The sequence below is a fragment of the Erinaceus europaeus genome, chromosome 6 (genome assembly GCF_950295315.1).
Source record: "Erinaceus europaeus chromosome 6, mEriEur2.1, whole genome shotgun sequence".
Lineage (NCBI taxonomy): Eukaryota > Metazoa > Chordata > Mammalia > Eulipotyphla > Erinaceidae > Erinaceus > Erinaceus europaeus.
This window is the reverse complement of record NC_080167.1, coordinates 14,678,019-14,704,618: the sequence shown is the minus strand read 5'-3', so window position 1 is coordinate 14,704,618 and position 26,600 is coordinate 14,678,019. Positions and strand designations below refer to the sequence as shown.

Below are 26,600 nucleotides of genomic sequence, written 5' to 3'. Positions count from 1 at the left end.
TGCCTCTCTCTTTCCCTAGTAGGGTGGGGCTCTGGGGAAGCGGAAGCAGTCCCTATCTTTTAATTTAATTTAATTTATTTATATTTTTCCTCCAGGATTATTGCTGCGGTTTGGTGCCCACTATGAGCCCACTGCTCCTGGAGGTCATTTTTCCCCCTTTGTTGCCGTTGTTGTTCATCACTGTTGTTGTTATTATTGTCGTCATTGTTGTAGGACAGAGAGAAATGGAGAAAGGAGGGGAAGACAGAGAGGGGGAGAGAAAGAGACACCTGCAGACCTGCTTCACCGCTTGTGAAGCTACCCCCCCTGCAGATAGGGAGCCAGGGGCTGGAACCAGGATCCTTGTGCTTTGCACCATGTGCGCTTAGCCTGCTATGCTACTGCCCAGTCCCCACAGCTCCCATCTTTGATGCTACTGATCATCACATATAAAGGATTGCTAGAAGATACAATGAGTTACCGTATGTAAGGCATTTCAAGGTGCTTTATAAACACTTGCTATTGTTACTGTCTGCTTCCTTTCTCTAAACTGGTGCCAGGCATCCCTTACAATGCATTTAGCATAGTTTATTCATCATTGACCTATTGGACATTTTAATAGATGCTTTCTTCATGGCTGCAAATAGTGCTATGATGGGCATCTTGTACTGTCTGGGGACCCATGGAAGTTTCTCTAGAGCAGGTATAGAGAACTGAAAATGCGAAGCTGTAAAGTATGTTCTGTTTAAATGTTAGAAACTGCCAAATTGTTCTCTAAAACCATTACACAATATTTTTGGCTATACCAATTTAATACATCTGACAAAATGGTCAAATCCTGGAACATAAAAATTTGTCTTCCTTGTAGTTTGCCTCTCCATTCTGTTTTCAGTTCCCCTCTAAAGGGGAACTTTAGAGGGGAACTGAAAAGGCTAAAGGCTTCACCTGAGAGATGATAGGTTGAGGCAGAGCCCAGAGACTTGCCCACCTGAATCAGATTGCACACATGATTTTGTTCTGATTTCTGCACATTTCTCAGAGATCTCACAGTCTATGTGGGTGTTATGGTATCTCACAGACATGTTGAGAACCTTACCGGCGATGGCTCCATGATGGACTCACACTTCTTTTTGTAGTAGTACTCATTCACTGCACAGGGTTCACAGTACTTGCAACAGGGATAAACGTGGGATCGACAGCATTTACTTGAGAAAGTGTTAATGAGATTGTCAATGAAAAAAGTGGCCTGGGAAGAATCCAGACAAGTGCTTTGTCAGTGAAACTTCATTTTGTCAAATGGTTTCTGTAAAGTGTGGGAAAGAGAATCTCTTACCAAACCAAAGTAGGAGAGTGTTGAGCCAATGTACACAATTAGCTGGATAATATTAAATCTTCCTCCCTGAAAACAGAGAGGGAAAGGTTAGTTGGTAGAAAGTCACAATAGTGTTCTTTTACTGGACTATAATTGCTAGTTCCAGCAGAGGGAGTAGTCTAGTGCTGTGACACATAGATGATTCCAAGGTATTCATAGCAACAGAGAAACTCAAAACATGACTCTCATTTATCCTACTTCTGCTTTTTGAGAAATATTTGGAGACATGGATCTTTTTTAAAAGATGTATTTTATTTATCTTTTTAAAACATTTAAAAATTTTAAATTATCTTCATTTACTTATTGGATTTCAATTCTAGAAGGAAAGGGGAGACAGAAAGGGAGAGAGACAAAGAGACACCTGCAGCCATGCTTCACCACTCACAAAGCTTTTCCCCTGAGGTGGGGACCAGGGATTTAACGCAGGAAGGACCTTGCACACTGTAACATGGGTGCTCAACCAGGTGCACCATCACCTGGCCCCCATTTTATTTATCTTTATGAGTGAAAGAATGAGAAAGAGAGCAGAGCACTACTAGTCTGGCGTAATAGTGCCTAGGGCCTCACATAAGCAAATCTGTGCTCTACTGCTAAGCTATCTCCCCAGCAGGGATCCTAAATCTTTTAAACAAAAGACACCTGCACACAGGAAGAACCAGTGAAGTTTTGTTACTTTCCCCATATAAAATAAGGGTTTCAGATGAACTGTCCTTAAAAGTGACCTATGATTAATTTGGAAGTAGAGAAAAGTAGTGTCTATCTAAACCTTTTCCATGATTGGCCTTGTGGTTTTTAACTTTCATTTATGTATTTCTGTTTATTGTTGTTACTTATTTTTGTAAAGCCGAGGCCTCATACATGTCTGACTTTACTGTTCCCAGGCTGACATTTTTATTTAAATAGCGAGTGGGAGAGACACCACAGTGCTAGTGCTTCCCTTAGTATGTTGGCATCTCCCAGATGGTATCTGGGCTGTGTGTAGTGCATGAGAAGGCATAGAACCTTACCAGTGAGATATCTCTCTGGTACTATTTATATTTTGGCTAGAGCACCATTTAACTCAGACATGGTGACTCTAGGGATCAAACCTAGGACCTCGGGCTTTAATATTGATGTATCACGCTGCTATTTTTTTTTTCCTCCAGGGTTATTGCTGGGCTCGGTGCTGGAGGCCATTTTCCCCCCTTTTGTTGCCCTAGTTGTTGCAGCCTCGTTGTGCTTATTATTGCCATTGTTGACGTTGCTTTGTTGTTGGATAGGACAGAGAGAAATGGAGAGAGGAGGGGAAGACAGAGAGAGAGGGGGAGAGAAAGACAGACACCTGCAGACCCGCTTCACCGCCCGTGAAGCGACTCCCCTGCAGGTGGGGAGCCGGGGGCTCGAACCGGGATGCTTACGCTGGTCCCTGTGCTTTGCGCCACGTGCACTTAACCCACTGCGCCACCGCCCGCCCCCCTCTGCTATTTTTTTTAAATAATAGCTTTTATGTCCTCTCAGCTCCATCTCATTGATTCTCATGCTACTTATCATCGTGATACATATACAGTATGCTGCCAGACAAACTATTATAGGCATTTATTGTTTTTTGCATCCCCAGCATCCTCTCCTTCCTTCTTCTGGAGAAAGAACCAACTTATCCTTTTAGAAAACCAGCTCTGTGTTTGGTCCAAGAAGTATGGGGAGAAGGAGCTGATTCAGGGCTGGTTCAAGACCAGCCATTAAGAGTATGCCATAACCCTGGTCAGAGTGACTAGCTCAGCAGCATGTGGCCCCTGTTGAGCCAGTCAGGGCCAATAGTATTTTCCTGAGACCTTTGATAAACCTTCTAGCCAAGAGATGCTCTCTTTCCGTGAAGTTTTAGTAAGACATAATGAGCTGCCTGACACCATCACAGAGACAGCTAACTGAGGAAGACACCAATACAGAAGAGAATGAGAGGGGGCCAGGAGATAGCACTCTGGGTTAAGCGCACATAGTGCTAAGCACAAGGACCCATGCAAGGATCCCGGTTCAAGCCCCTGGCTCTCCTCCTGCAGGGGAAGATACTTCACATGTCATGAAGCAGGTCTGCAGGTGTCTATCTTAATCTTCCCCTTCTCTCTCAATTTCTCTCTGTCCTATTCAACAACAGCAAAAACAACAGCAGTGGAAAAATAGATGGCCTCCAGGAGCAGTGAATTCGTAGTACAGGCACCAAGCCCCAGTAATAACCCTAGAGGCAAAAAAAGAAGGAGAAGGAGAAGGGGAAGGAGAAAAAGAAGGGAATAAAAGAGAGACTGCTGATGATGTTGTTAAAAAAAAAAAACACACACTTTGTTCTTAAGCCAGGCTGCAAAAGAATTCCTTTTTTTTTAAACATCAGTCTTTTTAAAGTTGGATGTTAGAAACCCATAAATCCGCCTTTGTGCTCATCAGATGACTTACTCATGGACAGGAGCCCAAGGACACTTCTTTCCCTTTCTCATCCCATATGTGAGATGTGCAGTGCCAGCTAGTGGCTATGACCAAAACGTTCACTCACTGAGACACTACAGCAGTGATTTGGACACACCACTGGAGGTGCCCGTGGCAGGGAGCAGAAACTTACCATGCCAAAAACCAGGATGTCAAAACGGATCCCAAAGACTTTTATCAGAGTCCTTTTCTCAACATTATTTTCCCTGTAGTACTTGGCATATCTGTAAAAGGAAAGAAAAGACATATATTTATAAGGATCTCTCTGACAGTGCTGACATTTTAAGAAAGGATAAAGTAAAGCCAGTAGCCACCTAAATTTTCCTCATCCATCTTCTAGCTCTGCTATGTTGGACAGAGAGGTGATGATTCAAACTCATGAATTATTCTCCATGACCACCTCAGACCAAAGTGCTGCTTCCCCACTGTCACCTCCTGTCTTCTCTCCACCACAGAGTGATGGAAAATCAGTTTTTAGTATAAGATTCAAATGAACAAACTTCAACTCCTACAATCAGAGAAAGAAGAGGAGTAGGAGAAGAGGACTTTATAGGATTGGGGAGGTGGCTCCATGGTAGAACATAGGGCGTGCATAAATGGCTAGCATTCTAGTCTCTCTCTGTCTCACGCGCACGCTCTCTCAATAAAAACCAAAATAAAGTAATCTCTAAGCAACCTAATTCCTAAGAAGGAAAAATTGGTTTGGCTTCTAGAACAGAGGGAGTGTGTGAATCTTAGATGCTAATTACTGGATTGGAGACAGGTGCACTTCAGCTATCTGGCCTAGCTGTATTTTTGTAAGATTCTATATTTGTCTGTTTGGTGTCACAGTACCAAACTAACAACCAAAGTAATTTGCATCTTTGCAAATAGAAGCTGAAGTCTAGCTTTTGCAAGTGTGTGAAAATCATGTTATAAACTCTGGCCAATCCTGAGTCCTTATTCCCAACTGCCTCCTTTATCTGACTCTTGTACCCAGCCAATATTTTCCCTACCTTAAATCACAGTGGACCAAGTACCAGAAAATAAAGACCAGTCCTTAACCCAGAGCGACCCTCTCTACTTCTCAGACTGGCCAATCCTTAGCAGTTTCCTGTGCCCTATTTTACCTTTTCTATAGAAAACACAGCTGAGACTCTGGACTATGTTTTACCCAATCTTTCTGCCTCCCTCTATAGCTCTGTGTGGCAAGGCATGCCTCCTTCTTCTGTCAGTGACATCTTCTGCTCAGTCCTCTTTATAAATCAAGGCCTAGGCACAAATCATAATTACCCTGAATATGTAACTCTCACCACTGCTACAGGCAGAGAACACAGGATAGCTTTTTGTTTGTTTTGTTTTGTGAAATACTAGGAAGACTTAAACTCCATTCATCACAAGACTTTTTAAAATCTGTCCTTTCCTCTTACCACCTTTGGCTGGTTGTTTTTAGATAAGGGTATATATTTTCTCCCAGAGTTATTAATTCACAACTTATTTACATGTAGGGAAAGAGATGAAAACAGAAGACAGGTTTTTAGCCAGAATCTAGTATAAAAAATCTGATATATTTTTTAACTCTTACAATTGAGATAGGTTAGATAGTCTCAGGTGCTTCAGTGCTTATCTCTCTCTCTCTCTTCTCTCTCTCTTTTTTCCAGGGTTATTGCTGGGGCTCTGGTGCCTGTACCACGAATCCACTTCTTCTAGACACTGTTTTTTTTTCCCTTTTGTTGCCCTTGTTGTTTTTTATTGTTGTTGTTGTTGTTGTTATTGTTGTTATTGATATAGTTGTTGTTGGATAGGACAGAGAGAAATGGAGAGAGGAGGGGAAGGTAGAAAGGGAGAGAGAAAGATAGACACCTGAAGACCTGCTTTACCACTTCTGAAGCGACCCCCCTACAGGTAGGGAGCCGGGGGCTCCAACCAGGATCCTTGCGCCAGTCCTTGCACGTCGCACCATCTGTGCTTACCCCACTGTGCCACCACCACCACCCGGCCCCCTCAGTGCTTGTTTTTGGCTGAAGGAATTTTGATTTCTTTGAATCTGTTTGTTATAATTTTGTAACAGTTCTTTCATCTGCTCTGTTGAGTGATTTATTTAATTTGTTTTTTGGCCATTGCTGGAGGCGTCACCAATACAGGATGACTTTTTCCAGGGAAGTAGAGAGAGAGAAGGAAAGAAACCACGGCACTGAAGTTTCCTTCTATGTGGTGGGAGTCAGGCTTGAACCTGGGTTGCACATATGGCAAAGATTGATTAGTTTTAAGTATACCAAGCAAGCCTGCATCACCACTCCATCACTGGAGGGGGGTTTGCACTATTTATGCAAGTTTGTTTGCCTGGCAAGACTAGGAGTATATGGCAAATGTTATCAGATTCTCAGGCAGAGAGATGGGACACACTGAGGCTTTAATGTGTTTATTATGCAGACAGACCCAGTTGGACTTGTGTCCACAAAGGCCGTGGCCCCGAGTACAGTGGTGCTTGCCCTTTCATACAGTTATCAGTTTTCCCATAGTAACTCACAGCAACAAGTTTAACAGATTATTTTCCCTTTTTGTATACACAGAGTACAACCTGTTTGGGTTATCAGCAGACTCTTGGGCAGAAGTTGCAGATTCTAAGGCCACTGACCAAGGCCACTTTGATGACAGCAGTAGAAAAGCCTATTTATACTGAAAGGAGGGGCAAGATTGCTGTCGACTGCAATTTTCTTAACTCTTTCTTTCTTTCTCTTTTTAAAGATTTTATTTATTTATTCATGAGAAAGACAGGAGGAGAGAGAGAAATAATCAGACATCACTCTGGCACATGCACTGCCAGGATTGAACTCAGGACCTCATGTTTGAGAGTCCAATGCTTATCCACTGAGCCACCTCCTGGACCACAAAATTTCTTTTCTTTTCTTCTCTTTTCTTTTCTCTTCTCTTCTTTTCTATTTATATATTGGATAAAGACAGAGAGAAATCGAGAAGGATGGAGAAGATGGAGAGGGAGAGAGACAGAGAGATACTTGCAGCCCTGCTTCACCACTCGTGAAGCTTTCCCCTGCAGGTGGGGACCAGGGGCTTGAACCTGGGTCCTTGCACGTTGTAATGAGAGCGCTTAACCAGGTGCACCACCTTGTGGCCCCAACTGCAATTTCCTTCAACTAAGAATTAACCCATGCTTGCTTTATAAATACTTGGATTTCTGCTTTCAGGCCTTTGATATAGTGGCTTTCAAACTGAGAGTAAGACTCATTTGAGAAGTACACTCAAAAGGCCAAAATCTGGCAGTGGTGCATCTGGTTGAGCACACATTACAATGCACAAGACCCCTGGTTCGAGCCCCTAGTCCCCACCTACAGGGGGAAAACTTTACAAGTGGTTAAGTAGGGTTGCAGGTGTCTGTTTCTCTCCCTCTCTATCTCTCCCATCCTCATCAATTTCTCTGTGTTTATCTAATAAATCAATGAAGTTAAAAAAAAAAGGCAAAATCTGGACTTTACCACCAAGCAAGTGGATCAGAATATTTAAGATGTTTCTAGGAGAGTATTTCCTAGAAAGGTGCCAAGTGGTTCTGACACAGGTGGTCAGTGGTCCATACTCTACAAAGCACTAGGCCCTTGACAAGTATGATTTTGACAAACTATAATAGATTGAACAATGTCCTCTCACTGCTCCCAATATGTTTCATTATGAACATAACTTATTTGGAAAGAGGGTCTTTGTAGGTGTAATTAGGCTAAGGTATATTAAAATGGGATCATGGGAGTCGGGTGTAGCTCAGCGGGTTAAGCACAGGTGGCGCAAAGCACAAAGATCAGCATAAGGATCCCGGTTCGAGCCCCCGGCTCCCCACCTGCAGGTCTGCAGGTATCTATCTTTCTCTTCCCCTCTCTGTCTTCCCCTCCTCTCTCCTTTTCTCTCTGTCCTATCCAACAACAATGACAGCAATAACAACAACAATGATAAACAACAAGGGCAGCAAAAGGGAAAATAAATAAAATAAATAAATGTAAAAAAATTATTTAAAAAAGTTCCTTTAAAAAAATGGGATCATAACTGGACTTAGGGTGGGCCTTAAATCAAATGGCTGGTGTCCTTCAGAAAGAAAACAAAGGGAATATTGAAACAGAAACACAGAGAAGACCCTATAAAGACTAAAGCAGATGTTAGAGTGCTGTGGACATATGTTAAGGGTCACCTAGGGCCATCAGAAGCTGGAAGAGGCAAGTAAGAGAATTCTTTCTGCCGAGGGAATATGTTCCTGCTGACACCCTGAGTTTGGACTTTTGACTTCTAAAGCTATAAGAAAATACATTTCTGGGAGCCAGGTGGTGGTGCACCTGGTTAAGCACACACATTACTATGCAAAAGGACCCAGGTTCAAGCCCCTGGTCCCCACCTGCAGAGGGAAAGCTTCATAAGTGGTGAAGCAGGGCTGCAGGTGTCTTACTGCCTCTTTTCTCTCTACCCATCCCCTCTCAATTTCTTTCTGTCTCTATCCAATAATAAAAAATGAAAAAAAAGGAAAATACATTTCTGCTTATTTATTTATTTATTTATTTATTTATTTATTTATTTATGAGAAAGATAGGAGGAGAGAAAGAATCAGACATCACTCTGGTACATGTGCTGCCGGGGATTGAACTCAGGACCTCATGCTTAAGAGTCCAAAGCTTTATCACTGCGCCACCTCCCGGACCACCATTTCTGCTTTTTTAAGCCACCCAATTTGTGATAATTTGTTATAGCAGCCACAGGAAATTAATACACACATACCCATACTGAGCCAGGAAAGCTTCAGGCATTCTATGTGGGTCTGCCTTATTCTATGTGTCAGTAAGTTCAATCACATGTTCACTGAACAATACTTTTTGCCATGACTTTTGTTGGTAAAGAATTCTGTAATGTGCAGGTCGAGTGGTAGCACAGCTGGCTAAGTACATATGGTGTGAAGTGCAAGGACCGGCATAAGGATCCCGGTTCAAGCCCCCAGCTCCCCACCTGCATGGGGGTTGCTTCACAAGTGGTGAAGCAGGTCTGCAGGTGTCTGTCATTTTCTCCCCCTCTCTGTCTTCTCCTCCTCTCTTTATTTTTCTCTGTCCTATCCAACAACAACGACAACAGTAATAATAACGATAAACAACAAGGGCAACAAAAGGGAAAAAATAGCTCCCAGGAGCAGTGGATTTGTAGTGCAGGCACCAAGCCCTGGAGGCAAAAAGAAAAAATAATAATTTAAGAAAAGAAGTCTGTAATGTTTCAGCCACCAGGTTCCAGATGCCAGCATGATGCTGACCAGACTTCCCTGGACAGACAACCCCACCAGTGTGTCCTGGAGGTCAGCTTTCCCGAGCTCCACCCTACTAGGGAAAGAGAGAGGCAGGCTGGGAGTATGGATCGACCTGTCAACGCCCATGTTCAGTGGGGAAGCAATTATAGAAGCCAGACCTTCTGCCTTTTGCATCCCACAATGACCTTGGATTCATACTCCCAGAGGGGTAAAGAATAGGAAAGCTATCAGGGAAGGGATACGGAGTTCTGGTGGTGGGAATTGTGTGAAGTTGTACCCCTCTTATCCTATGGTTTTGTCAATGCTTTCTTTTTATAAATAATAAACAAAAGAAAGCAAAAAATACAATACCATTAAATAAATCTGAGACTAAAAAAAAAAAAGTCTGTAATGTGATTAATTTCTTCAACTTTCTCTGTTTTAGAAAGTTATATTTTCTCACATACCTCCTATAACCTGTTCTTTCCTTTACTTTTGGGTGCCTTTTGAAAATAATTTGTCTGGTTATCTTTAAGATCCAGACAGTTTATTTTTGGCCAAAGATTTCTTCTGGTGCTCATTCTGGATAGCACATGCTCAAACACTTTGTTCTAAAGAAATATTAACATCATAACCACCTCAGTTCTTTGGAAAGCTCAGTTCTCTTTGGCAGCTAATGTTCTTAAGCTTAGCTCAGCAACCTGAAGGACATTTGCTATATCTGGTTGCTATATTAGCCTGCATGCTTCTGCTGATTTGTAAAAAAAAAAAAAAAAAAAAAGGCAGCCTGTGAGGACAGTCAGGGGACCACTGATCCAGTTCACTCTGCCTGTTAATAGCTATAAGCCTATTCAGTAGAGCAGCAGGGAATGATCAAAACATTACCCAATCTAGGAACTGGTTTGAGGGCCCTAGATGAAATTGCACTGACCCAGAAGTAGAAGAAGAGGAGGAGGGGAGGAGGGAGGGGAGAAGGAGGAGGAGAAGGAGAAAAAGAAAAAGGAAAAGAAAAAAACACCACTCTTGTATCTTGATCCCAGCAGGTATTTAGTAAAGGGCTTCAAACTCAGAACACCTGCAGGAGTCAGACAGATAAGGCAATGAGGAGTGGTAGGACCATGGCCAACCAACAAAGGTATAACCTTTCCAAAGGGAACCATTAGTGATAATGCTCCAGTCAAGTGCTATCCTATGAGATGTGGGCCCAGATCTATCAAATGGTTTGATTTTTTAAAAACAGTTTTCCAAGATTTTTTTTTTTTTTAACAAAGTAGGAAGTTCAGATTTTTCTGCAAAAAATCTCAGCTTTTAGAACACTGTATAGGTCAAAAACAAAACACAGTTGAAGGCTGCCTGCCAACCAATTTATAGTGTTTAAGTAAAATAAAAATATATACTTGAGCAAATCCCTCCAGAAATTACTAAGAATGCTAGCAGAAGGGTTAGGAAGCATTATTCTGTTTGTTTGTTCCATGGACGTATAATATACATAAAATAAGCAGAGCTGTGCAGTGAAAGCGTGCTGGGCCCATAATATACATACAATAAAATTTACATGTATAACCGGACTAGGGCTGTACTGTAGAATGGATAAAGGACTAGGAGCCATAAGGTGTTTTTTTTTTTAAGATTTTTAAAAATATTATTTATTAAATTTTGTTGCCCTTGTTTTTTTTATTGTTTTGGTTATTATTGTTGTTATTAATGTCATTGTTGTTGGATAGGACAGAGAGAAATGGAGAGAGGAGGGGAAAACAGAGAAGGGGAGAAAAAGATACCTGCAGACCGGCTTCACCACTTGTGAAGGGACTCCCCTGCAGGTGGGAAGCTGGGGGCTCGAACCGGGATCCTTACACTGGTCCTTGTGCTCTGTGCCACATGCACTTAACCCGCTGCGCTACCGCCCGACTCCCAGGAGCTATAAGTTAAAAATAGATCTATTGAAACAATGAATTGGTTTTGAAAGAATCAAATATAAAACCAAGAAACTAAAAATATAGTCACATATTTAAAAAACTGGAAAGTAGATATTAAATTTCTTAGAACATTTGATCCAGGGCTAAAAGAGATAGCATAATAGTTATGCAAAAAAGATTCTCAAGCCTGAAGCCTCAAGGTCCCATGTTCAATCCCCCACATTACCATAAGCCAGACCTAAATAGTGCTCTGCAAAAAATAAAAAATAACATAGTTTCTTACATATTGTATGCACATGTAAATATATAACACAAATGAAATAATTAAAATTGTATGTGAAAGTCCAATATGGTTTGAAATTGACCCTACACTTTTCTCAGAATTTGGTGGGTGAAATGTTGGACCTCAAAAAGAACATTTGACCCAACAACTCTACTTTTAGAAATGTGTCCTAAGGAAATAATCTAGAATTCAAAGTAAGATTATATTCAGAGACATAAATAGCTACTGAGCTATTTATGACAGAATAGCTGGAAACACCCCACATGTCGAATAACGGGAGAATGAATGAAGAAATAGTGAGGCAGAAGGAAAAGAGTGTGGGTTTGGGGGTCAGAGTGCCACAGGTTAGGATTTGGAGCTTCTGCTACTTAGCTGTGGGTCTTGGACAAATCTCTTCACCTTTCTCAGCTTCACCCTAGGCCCCTTGTAGAGTTGTGTGGTTTAGAGATGATGAAGTAGGCTGCTGGCTTAGTGGCTTTCAAATGGAGACTCTCATGACTTCCCTACACTGTAGCTTTGTTGTGACACTCAAACAATAAATAATTGTGATTACTAATGTAATGGTCACAAAGAATTTGAATGGTCCAGAGGGTAAAACATATATAGAGAATACCAAACTATAATTTTGATGTGGTCTCATAAAAAAATTAGTAGATGGAAAATTTACCAGAGGGGGATCCTCAGTTTTTTGTGATATAGCCCATGAATAGGAATTTGGGGCTTGATTAGCATACAGCTGACAAATGTAATTAGCACACGGTTGATGTCAGGCTGACATTAGGACTGAACTTAAGCAGGTCGGAGGCGACATTGGGCTCTGTTCCTCAGTCTCCAGAGAGAGATCTCAGTGCGCTCACCCCTGCTGCCCTTGGTCTGGACCTCTTTGGCCCCACCTCTGGTGCACAACAGAGTGGGTTAGCCAACCAGGTCTGACTGAGGAGAGGGTCCACGAAGGATCCCAACGGGTGGGGCCAGGTGGTGGCACACCTGGTTGAGCACACGTATTACAATGAACAAAGACCTGGGTTCAAGCCTTCAGTCCCCACCTTCAGGGGGAAAGCTTCACGAGTGGTGAAGTAGGGATGCAGGTGTCTCTCTATCTCTCTCCCTCTCTATCGCCCCCTTCCCTCTTGATTTCTGGTTGTCTCTATCCAATAAATAAAGATACTAAAAAATTAAAATAAAAAAAGACTGGGGTGGGGGCGTTCAGGTCCTGGAACATAATGACTGAGGAGAAACCTACTGGGGGTTGAATGGTTATGTGGAAAACTGAGAAATTATTGTATTTTACTGTCGACTCTAAACCATTAATCCCCCAATAAAGAAATTAAAAATAAATAAACCTTTGTCTCAAACCCATATCAAGCCATGCTGCCCCTCTAGTTTTTATTTTTTAATTATAATACCAAATTATAATTGTGGTGTGGTCTACATAAAAATTTTAGTAGATGGAAAATTTACCAGAGGGTAATCCTCAGTTATTTTAGGGGAAAGAAAGTATGAGTGATTGTTACCCTCTTTTCTGCTTTTCTCTGTTTCCCAGGGTTTGTTTTTGTCTTACAAAGAGTGTGGGTCTTCTCAATAATTAGAGAGGGGGAAACTCATGCAAATTGCAAGTACTCTCTAGTCCTTATACTCTAAGGCTTATAGGATATTTTACAATTTTTAAAAATATTTATTTATTATTTATTCTCTTTTGTTGCCCTTGTTGTTTTATTGTTGTAGTTATGACTGATGCCGTTATTGTTGGATGGGACAGAGAGAAATGGAGAGAGGAAGGGAAGACAGAGAGGGGGAGAGTAGGACAGACACCTGCAGACCTGCTTCACAGCCTGTGAAGCGACTCCCCTGCAGGTGGGGAGCCGGGGGCTCAAACCGGAATCCTTAGGCTGGTCCTTGCGCTTTGCGCCACCTGCGCTTAACCTGCTGTGCTACCACCCAACTCCCCCCAAATTTTTTATTATATTTACTTATTTATTGGATAGAGACAGCCAGAAATCGAGAGGGAAGGGGGGATAGAGAGGAAGAGAGACAGAGAGACACCTGAAGCCCTGCTTCACCGCTCGTGAAGTTTCCACTGCAGGTGAGAACCGGGGACTCGAACCTGGGTCCTCGCGCATTGTAATATTTGCACTCAACCAGGTGCGCCACCACCCGGCCCCTATAGGATATCTTTTATATTCATTCTCTTGTCTTGGGAACCAAACTGGTCTTCTAGCTGCTAGTGTGCAGTTCCTGGAGCATTGTTACCTGAAGTTGTAGCCAGGGTACAAGGATTCACTGGTGGTCTTGTCGTCAAGGCGACGAAAACTGTATTTTGGATGGCAGCGATGGAACCATCTATCCAGGTTACAGTCCCAAGAGATTTCAATGCCCATAATTCCTCCCTGGGGGAAGATAACCAGAGACAGTCTCTGCTGGGTGTGGGTGACACAGATATCATCCTCCCTGCATAGCAAAAATCACTCAAGGAGAAGGCAAGTGCTCATTAAAGACTTCAGAGCCGCAAGGGCAGTGGTATCTAACTCGTATGTCGCACTGTGGCAGCTACACATGTTTCCCTCTCCCTCCCCAGCCCCAATTTGGGACATGCCACCATTAGTTTTCTCTCCTAATATATAAATTTCAACAAAACACTCCCATAATCAAATATCCTTAATTACAATTCCCACCCCATGTAAGATTAAGCTGAGAGTTGTTAGGTTGGCATTCAGGGTGCTCTGTTACAGGTCTTTTCACTTTGTATCTCAACACTCCCCCAGTGAAGGCGCTTATTCCAAGCTGTCTACATTTTCCCTAAATATGCTCCTATATCACTCCCTCCCCCCCCCCTTTTCTTTTTTCTTTTTGTTGCCTCCAGGGTTATCTCTGGGGCTCCGTGCCTGCACTATGAATCTACTGCTCTCGGAGGTCATTATTCCCTTTTTTTTTTTTTTGCCCTTGTTGTTATTGCTGCTGTTGTTGAATAGGACAGAGAGAAACAGAGAAAGGAGGGGAAGACAGAGAGGGGAGAGAAAGATAGACACCCGCAGAGAAAGGAGGGGAAGACAGAGAGGGGAGAGAAAGATAGACACCCGCAGACCTGCTTCACCACCCATGAAGTGACCCACTTGCAGGTGGAGAGCCAGGGACTCGAACCAGGATCCTTGAGCCGGTCCTTGTGCTTTGTGCTATGTGCTCTTAACCTGTTGCCCTACCACCGAGCCCCACAAAGCACTTTTTTAAAACTTTATTTTATTTGATAGAAAAGAGACAAATTGAGAGGGAGAGGAGATAGAAAGGGGAAGAGAGACAGAAAGACACCTGCAGCCCTGCTCCACCACTTGTGAAACTCCCCTACAGGTGGGGAATAGGGGCTTGAATCTGGGTCCTTGTGCATGGTAATACATGCACTTAATCAGGTGTGCCACCACCTGGCCCTTCCAAGTATTTCTGCTTTTAGAAGTAACCCTATAAGCTGTGGTATATATATGGAGAGAGAGAGAGAGAGAGAGAGAGAGAGAACTGAGAGGGGAGGGGAGGGGGGGAAGAGACAGAAAGATACTTGCAGAATAGTGTAGACTGTTTTGAATAAGATGTTGGATGTAAAATTAAAAGACCTATAACAGAGCACCCTGAATTCCAATCTAACAAGTCTCAACTCAATCCTCTGAACTTTCATATGAATGAGATAATATAATATATATTATATTATCAGAACTCCATTCCTTTTTTGGTAGAAGACTATTCCATTATAAGGATATTGCTTTTATTTATCCATTCATTCTTTAAAGGACACTTGAGTTGTTTCTAATTTTTTTAAAGATTTATTTATTTATTTATAAGAGAGATAGGAGAGAGAGCACTCTGGTACATGTGCTGCCAGGGATTGAACTCAGGACCTCAGGCTTGAGAGTCCACCGCTTTATCCACTGCGCCACCTCCCAGACCACTGTTTCTAATTTTTAATATTTATTTATTCCCTTTTGTTGCCCTTGTTGTTTTATTGTTGTTGTTACTGATGTCATCATTGTTGGATAGGACAGAGAGAAATAGAGAGGGGAGGGGAAGTCAGAGAGGGGGAGAGCAAGAGAGACACCTGCAGACCAGCTTCACCGCCTGTGAAGCGACTCCCCTGCAGGTAGGGAGCCGGGGGCTGGAACCCGGATCCTTACGTTGGTCCTTGCGCTTTGCACCACGTGCGCTTAACCCGCAGCGCTACCGCCCGACTCCCGTCTTCCTTGTTTTCAATGAATGCATGGTTGGGGATCAAACCCATCGTAAACGGAAGGCATGTGCTAAACCACTGAACCACCTTCCTGACTCCCAGATGCCATTTATTATGAAACACAGTAAAACTACATGCTATAGTGCTTTTTTTTTTTTTTTCAGACACTATACAATTCTCCTCCTTCTGTTAAAAGTACCGGAATTTTCTTTTGGGAAACATCTTTCTCAACTCTGGTTTAAATGGGACCATTCTCTGTTTCAGAGTGGGAATGTGATCTGGGTTTAGCCAATCAGGACAATGCATCTCTTTCAAGCAGGTGATTGGTTTAGGGACAGCTGTATAGTCTGAGGTAGGCCAATCAGAATGTTCCGTGAGACTTCATGCCAGAAGCCTAGAAAAAAAAAGTTGGCTGGGACCTCTGAATATATGAGAGTGTGTAAGTCTAAAATAGCATTGTCTGATAGAATTTTTTGATGATGAAGATGTCTTTAGCAGTAGCCACTAACCACAAATGACGATTGAGCATGTGAGATGTGACTAACATGACCAAGAGAGAATGAAAGTTTTAATTTCATTTACTTTTAATTAATTTGATTCACTGTAGATTGTGTCCATTATGTGTTAAGTCATAATGATTAACATTGTCATGATTACATTACATTACATTACATTACAAAAAAAAATTAAAGATCCCAGCCCTTATGGAACTTATGTAGAGAGACAAATAACAAATGGATGTGTGAAATATGTAGCATGTTAGAGGATATTAGGTATCAAAACTAAAAGTAACCTGTAAAAAGTCATAGGGCATTCTGTAGTGGGGGATGGAAATTATAATTTTAAATAAAGGGATAGGAGAAAGCTTCTCTGAGTTTATATTTGGGAAAAAAAAATAGAAGTAGGTGAGGGAGACAGCTAATGCTATGTTTGTGGCAAGACTATAAGGAGAAACAAGAAAAGACATTCCAGGTAAGAAGATCCCTTGAATTTACTAAAAGTCTCACCTCCTTTTTTTTTTTTTTTAGTAGAAGGAGCTAGTGTGGCTCTTTCTCTCTCCTTTCTTTTCTTCCCTCCTCTACTTCCTCCTTCTTTTTTACTTAAAGCAGCTAAATCTAGTTTCTGTTGTTTGCCTCCAAATTTACTTATTTATTTTTTGTTTATATGATTTGAACTGGAACTCTGTAATTTGGAAATAGAAACTAATCCAAGTATGGTAGTATGAATAACAGCCCCCAAAGATATTCCTCATTTCAGGTCCTAATCCCTGAACTTCTAAATATATTGTGTTAGGTGGCAAGAGAGATTTAACAGATCTGGTTAGAATAAGGATTTTGATATGGGCGATTTGACACAGAAAAAAACTGTGATACCAATGTAACATGTTGCATACTTGGCTTTGATACTGGAAGAAAATACTATGAGCCAAGAAATACCAGAAACACAATTATAGAAGATAAAAATAGGAAAAGAAAAGAAACAAAAACAAAGAAATGGATTGACCTAAAGAGCCTCTGGAGAGAGCACTTCTGCTGAGTGAAACTGATTTTGAACTTCTGTTTCCCAAAAACAGTTTCTAAAAGGTATTGTTTTAAGCCTTAACATTTGTGGTAATTTGTTACAGCAGACATAGGAAGTGACTATACCAAGTATTTCACTCAAAGGGTTGTTTTGAGATTATTTGAGGTAATGCAAGAGTGACCTTGGCACCATGCTTGGATTTTCTAAATGCTCGATGAATCATTATCATTAAGACCCACTGACCAGGGAGCTAGAGGAATAGCTCACTTGGATAGTGCACTGCTTTGCTATGTACACAACCTAGGCCCAAGCCAAATCCCCACCACATTGGAGGAAGCTTCCATTTTATGGTCTCTTTCATTCTCCTTCTCTGCCTCTCTGTGTCTGTCTAAAAAGAAAAAGAAAAATAGAGAAGCTCTTAGTCATTTGCCACCCATCATTTCTTGACACTCCTACTCATGATCACTGTCACCAAATCCCACTGTACAAAGGCTTCACTAACCTGAATTGCCACTTCTGAAAAGTTATCACTCGTCTCTTGGAAGATGTCTCCTAGTCGGAAAATTGGACACTGTGGATTCTGAGTCTTGTGAAAGGTGCAAGAAGTATTTAAACCTGGCAAGATGTTCCTCCTGCACATAGTGGAAAACCATTAGACATATCTACTAGAAAATTGGATTCATTTAATTTCTTAAGAATAAGCCAGTATGGTCATTGAGCTCTAAGAGGGCCCCCAACAATCTTTACCTCCAAGGATTCACACCTTATATGGCCCTCTCCTACACTGGGCAGCATCTAGCTGTGTGACCAATAGCATATGGCAGAAGTGGTGGTATGCCACTCGAAAAATTGGAGAGGACTGTGGTAACTTTCTTATTTATTTATAACCAGAGCTCAGTTCGGGCTTATGGTGGTGCCAGGGATTGAACCTGGGACCTCAGAACCTCACGTCTCTAGCTTGCTTTTCTTTTCTCTTGGAACAGTTGTTCTGGGGGAAGCCAGCCTCCATGTTCCAAGGACAGTCAAACAGTCCTAAGGAGAGGTCCACATGGTGAGGAGCTAAGCCCTCCTACTGACAAACATGTGAGTAAACTCGGAAAAGCGTTCTTGAGTCCATGGCTGATGGCAATCCTTGCTGACAGTGTAAGTGCAACCTGAGAGACCACAGGAACTGCATGACATAGTAAATGTCTGTTGTGGGGAAGCTTCATGAGTGGTGAAGCAGTGCTGTAAGTGTGTGTGTGTGTGTGTGTGTGTGTGTGTGTGTGTATGTGTGTGTGTGTGTGTCCATTACTCTATTTCTTCTCAAATTTTCTCTGTCTCTATCCAAAGTAAATGAAATATGTTATTCTAAACTTCTAAGTGTTGGAATGAATTATTATACAGTAGTAGTTAGCTAATACAGCCAAAAGTTCTGGGCACTTACGTTGTATAGTTGTGGACAGGAAAGTCGATATTATTCTTGATGAGTACAGTGAAATTTTCTGCACTGTTCAAGAGTGCGGGTCTGAATGAGAGAGAGAATTCAGCATGGGGATCTGTGAGCATAAGGTTAAATGGAATAAGGAGGTAATATGACTAGAAACTCTGGCTTCTCTCGTTGGTCACTATCATGAGTAAAAAAAAAATGTAAGTGAGTGGGTAAAACCTTCCTGAATTCCATTGCTTCTCCAGAAGAACTTCTCCCTTCTGATGACCCCTCCCCGGCTCCACATTTACTTTAACACTTTTCACACTGTGGTATACTATATATTTATATGTCCAGTGGTATATGTAAATATGCTGGTAAATATGTAACAACCAGTTTCCCAGTGAAACAAGAAGTCCCAACATGTAGCTGGTGGTCTAAATATTCCAAAAGACTGATTTCAAGCTACTGATGGAATATCACTGAACTTCCCAACTTGATGTTAGGAAGAGGGGAGCACAATTACTCAGCTGACTCAGAGACAGTACAAGTCAGCTCCAGCACACCTCTGTTTACACCCTTCCCAACAAGCGTAGCATTCCTGCAGGCGAGGACAGCTGCTTCCTTCCCTCATTTCCTCCTTTCTTCCTTCTCTCCTTTCTTCCTTTCTTTTTTTTCTCTCTCTCCCTCTTTTTCTCTCTCTTTTTCCTCCCTTTCTCCCTCTCTCCCCTCTTTCTTTCTTTTATTGCTATAATCACTGGGGCTTTACCAGTACAGGATTACTTTTCTTCTTTTATTTTTCTTCTTCCAGATAGGAGAGACAGAGACAAAGAAACAAAGAGTGAAAGAGAATAAAAGACTGACACTTCCTTCAATTTGGTGGGGGCTGGGCTCGAACTTGGGTCACACTTGACTTCTAGACTACAAGAAGCACCCCCAATCTATCCATCCATCCATCAAGTATTTATTGTGTTGGGCTTGGGCTGGGGCTCTGAGGATTCAGTGATGGACAAGGCAGTCAAGATTGTTTGTTTTTTTTAACAATCTTTTTAAAAAATATATTTATTTACTCTCTTTTGTTGCCCTTGTTGTTTTAGTGTTGTAGTTATTGTTGTTGTTGGATAGGACAAAGAGAAATGGAGAGAGGAGGGGAAGACAGAGGGGGAGAGAAAGACAGACACCTGCAGACCTACTTTACCGCCTGTGAAGCGACTCCCTGCAGGTGGGGAGCCGAAGTTCCAACCCAGATCCTTACGCCGGTCCTTGCGCTTTGCCCCATGTGCTCTTAACCTGCTGTGCTACCACCGGAGTCCCAGCAGTCAAGGTTTCTGTGCTCCTGTGGTTGACAGTTTGATAAAGTTGGAGAGAACTGAGGGCTGGGCAGTGGTTCACTCAGTTAAGTGCACACATTACCACGTGGAAGGACCCAGGTTCAATTTTCTGCTCCCCACCTATAAAGGGGCACTTCATGAGCACTAAAGCAAGTGTGCAGTTATCTTTCTTTCTCCATCTCTGTCTTCCCTCCTCTTTCATTTTTTCTCTGTCCTATGAAGTATAATAGAAAGAAAGGAAAAATTGTCACTAGGAGCAGTAGATTCCTAGAGCTGGCATAGAGCCCCTGCAATACCCTTGGAGGCAAATAATAATAATAATAATAATAATAATAGAGAGAACTGACTCCATGAGATCCAGCTGATACTTGTCTGAGTAGATCGCAGATACATGTTGGGAGAAGCCCCAGGAAAATGTGGGGGACATTTGGAAGCAAGAAGGGATGACCAGAATGCTCTGCTTTTATTCCAAGACTTCCAGATTCTAGCTTGGGCTCTATTTGAGAGAATACCAAGTTTTGCCTCTTCAGCAGCCATTTCCTTCTGGCAATAGCAATTCACCTCTTGGGGGAAGCAGAGGGTTGTGTGGGATGAGTCTATCTTCCCATCCAATAGCTCCCAGGTTGAGCATGTGATCTCAAGCTGATCCAGCAGAGTAGTTCAGTCAGCTTGGGCACAGTGATTTGTTCATAGATTATCACATGACTTAGTCACACCACTGAATATATTACAGCCTTTTTGTAGAAACTATAGAAAGAGAAAAATTCATTTTCTCCAGTAAGGACAGTATAAAGTTGGAGTTCTCCTGACCACTGTATAAGGATATCCAAAAGGGGAGAAAGGATAATGGGGGTGAGAGGAGAGAGAAGCAGAGATTTTTTTCTTCAGTTTTCCACATTATTTTATTTATTTGTAAAATAGAAAATACCAACAAAACCATAGGATAAGAGGGGTAAAATTCCACACATTTCTCACCACCTTCATTACTATGGTGAAACTTTTCCTAGCTCATAGGACCCCTTAAATTTATTTTGGGTGGTATACTTCTTAACAAACCTCAAAACCTAGATATAGACCAGGGTCCATGAGATGGGGCATAAATACATATATCCAGAAGTTGGGGGAAAACATATACTTTAAAGCAAAAATGCACAGTAGTTTGCAGTGAGTCAATAAATGTAGCAAGCAAGCAGAAAGACCTAAAAAGACACCATAAAGTACCTAGTGAAATAGATTCTACTTAGACCTAGATACCCTCCTCACTTACCTTCTATTTTACATCCCTCAATCACTCCAAAGCTAACCTTCTCAGACAAAGTAAGGACTACAAAAGCTGAATAATAAGGGCGAGAGACTGGCATACTTTAAGATGACTCTTTAGTCACTACCAGGCCACCCCATCACCTGGGGCCCTACTCAGGGAGTCCACACAGACATGATGGGCCTAGACCTCTAACAGATCCCTCTCACCACTGTCACTGGTCACCTCCGTCAGGAACAACATAATGGACTCCTCTGTGGGCCCCTATTGGACCTGGCCCTCGATGTGGATCAACAATGGTAGGGAATGTTCCGATGGGAGGTTGGATAGCTTACTCTGCCTATCACCCAAGGATGATGGCTCCTGAAACTGGCACAGCTTGGAATGTTCTTAGCTGTGACCACAGAATGTAAACTCAGACCTACAGGGATACAGAGGTTACATAGGTTCCTGTGCTGAACATGGGCCTCAGATCAGATCAAGGGGGTTTACAGTTAACAATACTTACATACTTTTCGCGTATTTGAGAGCTACTCTCTTCCCTGATTCAGTTTTCTGGTCCTTTTCCCAACCATGACACCATCCCCGCAGACAATAGCTTAGGTCACCTGAATATTAGATGTCAGGCTCAGGCAAAAACTAGTTGGATCATGGACCCCTTGGAATATACCTAAAATAGACTTACTAACTTTTTCCAAAATGGAGACCCCAAATCTCCATCTACAATATTCTTGCCTTTAGGTTCATGATTGGTCAACAATTTGCTGTGTTTTTTTCCCCCCTTGTTGTTTATTGTTGTTGTTATTATTGCTGTCGTTGTTGGATAGGACAGAGAGAAATGGAGGAGGGGAAGACAGAGAGGGGGAGAGAAAGACAGACACCTGCAGACCTGTTTTACCGCTTGTGAAGTGGACCTCCCCCCCAACCCCGCAGATGAGGAGCCGGGGCTTGAACCGAGATCCCTACCCCAGTCCTTATGCTTTGCGTCATGTGTGCTTAACCCACTGCGCCACTGCCCAGCTCCCAATTTGCCTGCTTACTATTTTAACTTTTTTTATCCACCAAGTTCCAGATGCTGCCATAATGCCAACCAGACTTCCCAGGGCAGACAATCCCACCATGTGTCCTGGAGCCCCACCTCCTGAGATCCCTAGGGAAAGAGAGAGACAGGTTGGGAGTATGGATCAACCTGTCAACACTCATGTTCAGCAAGGAAGCAATTAAGAGAAGACAGACCTTCCACCTTCTGCACCCCATAATGACCCTGGGTCCATACTCCCGGAGGGTTAAAAAATAGGAAAGCTATCAGGAGAGGGAATGGGATACGGAGTTCCAGTGGCGGGGATTGTGTGGAATTGTACCCCTTTTATTCTATGGTCTTGTCAGTGTTTCCATTTTATAAATAAAAACTTAAAAAAATAAAAAATAGAAAATATCAACAAAACCATAGGATAAGAGGGGTAAAAAATTTCACACATTTCCCACCACCAGAGTTCCATATCCCATCCCCTCCACTGGAAGCTTTCCTATTTTATCTTTCTGAGAGTTTGGACCCAGGATAATTATAGGGTATAGAAGGTGAAAGGGGGCCAGGTGGTGGTGCATCTGGTTGAGTGCACATGTTACAACACACAAGGTCCCAGGTTCAAGCCCCTGGTCCCCACCTGCAGGGGGAAAGTTTCATGAGTGGTGAAGTAGGGTTGCAGGTATCTCTTTGTCTTTCTATCTCCCCCTCCCCTCTCAATTTCTGGCTATCTCTATCCAATAAATAAAGATAACAAGTTAAAAAAAAGAAGAAGAAGGTGGAAGGTCTGGCTTCTGTAATTGCTTCTCCAGTGAACATGGGCGTTGGTAGGTCATCCATACTCCCAGCGTGAAACATAGATTCTTAATAGCATTATTTGACTCCTGGGTCAAATTTTGTCTGAAGCTAGTTCTTCTGGACTCTTCCCTTCAGGAGTCTGAGAAACAGGCCAAAAAATGGCATTCTATTTTTTCTGAAACCAGTTTAAACTGCATTTATGTCCTGTGCATAAAGAAAAATGTTTTTTATGGCAAATACTTGCTGTCAGATTCTTTGCCCTTAGAACAATTAGAACATCCTATTTTTAAGCATATACTTACTTACATCAGTGTTTAACATAAGCATTTTTTCTTTAAGAGAGAGGGATACAGATAAATATACATACATACACACACAGAGAGAGACTAGTGTACTTACTGCTCAGCTCAGCTCTGGCTTATGGTGGTGCTGGGGACTGAATGTGGGACTTTGGAACCTCAGGCATAAAAGTCTTTTTGTACAACCATTGTGCTGTCTCTTCAGCCCTAAGAACATTCTAAATTGCATATTTTCCAGGAAACACTCTAAGAATAAGAGAACTAGGTCTCTTTTATTCCTCCTTTATGACTCATGACTTTATCTTGAATTACTACTGTCCACATGTCTCATTTTACTATGTTATCTTTTATATTAGATTACAAGAGTCTTTTGGCCTGGAGGTGGTGCAGTTGAAGTCTCAGACATGAGGTTCTAAGTTTGATCTCTAACATTGTATGTGCCAGAATGATACTCTGGCTCTCCTCCCCACCACCCGCATTAACAATTAAATTTAAATTTAAAAAAGTGTTTAGGCCTTCTCCTTTCTGGGTCTTCTTATAGCTTGCATAAAACTTGGTTTAGCCTCAAGGGGGGCAGGTGGTGGCTTATCTGGTGGAGCACACATGTTGCCATGTGTGAAGACCCAGGTTCAAGCCCAAGACCACCACATGGGAGTGCCTGCAAGGGGAAAATTCATGATCAGTGGAGTGGTGCTGCAGTGCCTTTTCTGTCTGTGTCTCTGCCTCACTCTCTTTCTGTCTTTCATGCTCTATCAAAAAAAAATAATAATAATAAATGAGAGGCCAGGTGGTGGCACACCTGGTTAACAGCTCACATCACAGTGCTAAAGGTCCTGTTTTAAGCCCCTGGTCCCCACCTGCAAAGGGAAAGCTTCACGAGTGGTGGAGCAGGGCTACAGGTGTCTCTCTGTCTCTCCCCCTCTATAACTCTCCTTTCCTTCTCAGTTTCTCCCTGTCTCTATTCAATAATAAATAAATATATATATTTTAAAAGTTATTTAAAGGGAGTCGGGCGGTAGCGCAGCGGGTTAAGCGCAGGTGGTGCAAAAGCGCAAGGACCTGCGTAAGGATCCCGGTTCGAGCCCCCAGCTCCCCACCTGCAGGGGAGTCCCTTCACAGGCGGTGAAGCAGGTCTGCAGGTGTCTCTCCTTTATCTCCTCTCTGTCTTCCCCATCTCTCTCCATTTCTCTCTGTCCGATCCAACAACAGTGACATCAATAATAACTACAACAATAAAACAACAAGGGCAATAAAAGGGAATAAATAAATATTTTTTAAAAAGTTATTTAAAATAAATACAACCAGGAGCAATAGAGTAGTGCAGGCACTAAGCCTGAGCGGATACCCTATTGGCAAACAAACACAAGCAAACTTAATTTAGTCTCTTGAGTACAATTACATGTGAAATAAATATATGACACCTACCACATGGTAATATATGTGTTTAATAATAATTACATAAAACTTTTTAATGATACCTTTGTATAACATATGATAAAAATGAAGTTCAGTGGTCCGGAGAGGTGGCACAGTGGATAAAGCATCGGACTATCAAGCATGAGGTCCTGAGTTCAATCCCCGGCTGCACATGTACCAGAGTAATGTCTGGTTCTTTCTCTCTCTCTCTCTCTCTCTCTCTCTCCTATCTTTCTCACTAATAAATAAATAAAAAATTTTTTTAAATGAAGTTTAGGGAATCGGGCGGTGGTGCAGCAGGTTAAGCGCTCGTGGCACAAAGCACAAGGACCTGCGTAAGGATCCCAGTTTGAGCCCCATCTCCCCACCTGCAGGGGTGTCACTTCATAAGTAGTGAGGCAGGTCTGCAGGTGTCTATCTTTCTCTCCCCCTCTCTGTCTTCTCCTCCTCTCTCCATTTCTCTCTGTCCTATCTAACAACAACAACAACAATAACTATAACAACAGTAAAAAAAACAAGGGCAACAAAAGGGAAAATAAATAAATAAATATTCAAAAATGAATTTCAGGGAGTAGATTGCCCAAGGTCATATTAAATTGAGCTCAGGATCAGTCTTGGAGATAACTATTGATAGGATGAATGAATTGGTGGCAGAGCCAAGACTGAACACTACAGGCAGTCAAGAGGTCCCTAATCATGAGCACATATCCCACCTAGCCCTGGTCAATTATTTTTTGTCAAAGAAACTGCCTTAACCTATCAAGGAACCTGGGAGGTGACGTTAATGATTGAGAGTCAGATACTGTCTCCCACTCTGACATCTAGGAATCTTTGCCTGAACCTTCTAAATAGTCAGTTGGGGAAGTCTTCTCTTTCTGCAGAGATGCTGATGGAATGACTCTAAGTCACATTTGACTAGAATTGAGCTCTCCTGAATAAGCTAGAACCCCCTAGGCATGTATGTCTATTAAAACTGAAATGGAATCAAATAAAAGGTCTGACTGTTCACTTGCACTAATCTACATTCAATAGTCACCCGGAGCTAGAAGTTACCATCTTGAATGGCTCAAGTACAGAACATTTCCATGAATGCAGTGTATGTGGGGTTTTTTTGTTTGTTTTGTTTTGTTTTGCCTCCAGAGTTATTGCTGGGGTTCTGTGCCAGCAATACGACTGCACTGCTCCTGGTGGACATTTTTTTCCAACTTTTTTTTATTGGATAGGACAGAGAGAAAATGAAAGGGGAGGAGACAGAGAGAGAGAAAGAGAGAAAGAGACACCTGCAGACCTGCTTTACCGCTTGTGAAGCGTTCTGCCCTGCAGGTGGGGAACTGAGAGCCTTTGCAGGTCCTAGTGCTTCATACTATGTGCGCTTAACCCCGTGTGCTACCACCTGGCCCCCTGTGTGTGTGCTCTTAAATAACAAAAATCTAACCAAGTTAAGTATCTAATTAGTTTTATTAAATAATTTATAAGCAGCATCCCATCCAGCAGGTAGAAACATGCTGTGAAAAGTTATACAAGGGACAAAGGAGCATAATAGTTATGCAAAAGATTTTCATGTTTAAGGCTTCAAGGTCCCAAGTTCAGTCCCCAGCACCACCATAAGCCAGAGCTGAGCTGAGCAGTACTCATTTCCCTCTCTCTCTTCTCTTCTCTCTTTCTCTCTCTCTTTCTTTCCATATATATCTTTTTCTCTGTATCTTTCTCCCTCTCATTAAAAGAAGTATATTTTTAAAAAGAAGAGCTGTACAAAATGAAAGGTTTTCTATAGGCAGAAAGAGGGCAAGACAAAAGGGAATCATTTTAGGTTTAGATAACTAAACTCCCTATGGAGAATGGCAAAGGTCTTGTGACAGATGTTCTTGTCACTAGAAGTCCAGTGCACTCACTATCCATTGTGCCAAAGAACCACCTGTGCTAGATATTCTTATCCTCATTTGAGGAATGGAGATTATCTCACTGGCGTTCACCAGAAAAGTCTATACCAACCAGCTAATTACTATATTCCTAGAGGGAGTTAAAACTGTAGTTAGGCTAGGTAGTAAGTCTTGGTGGGCTCAATCTCCATTCTGGGAATATTATTTCC

The 26,600-nt window shown here is 42.1% G+C and overlaps 2 protein-coding genes across 2 annotated transcripts in view; one reads left to right on the top strand and one right to left on the bottom strand.

The window, feature by feature from the left end:
* Positions 1–26,600, top strand: part of IFT81 (intraflagellar transport 81) — a 270,130-nt gene that overhangs the window by 51,824 nt on the left and 191,706 nt on the right. The window lies entirely within an intron of this gene.
* The window catches only part of P2RX7 (purinergic receptor P2X 7), a 75,897-nt gene that overhangs the window by 6,223 nt on the left and 43,074 nt on the right, over positions 1–26,600 (bottom strand). Inside the window, exons 6-11 of the mRNA XM_007529650.3 lie at positions 18,401–18,481; positions 17,477–17,606; positions 13,497–13,633; positions 3,939–4,029; positions 1,313–1,378; positions 1,076–1,225 (exon numbers count right to left, since the gene is read on the bottom strand). Coding sequence (XP_007529712.1) covers positions 1,076–1,225; positions 1,313–1,378; positions 3,939–4,029; positions 13,497–13,633; positions 17,477–17,606; positions 18,401–18,481 — 655 coding nt within the window. The remainder of the gene's footprint in view (positions 1–1,075; positions 1,226–1,312; positions 1,379–3,938; positions 4,030–13,496; positions 13,634–17,476; positions 17,607–18,400; positions 18,482–26,600) is intronic.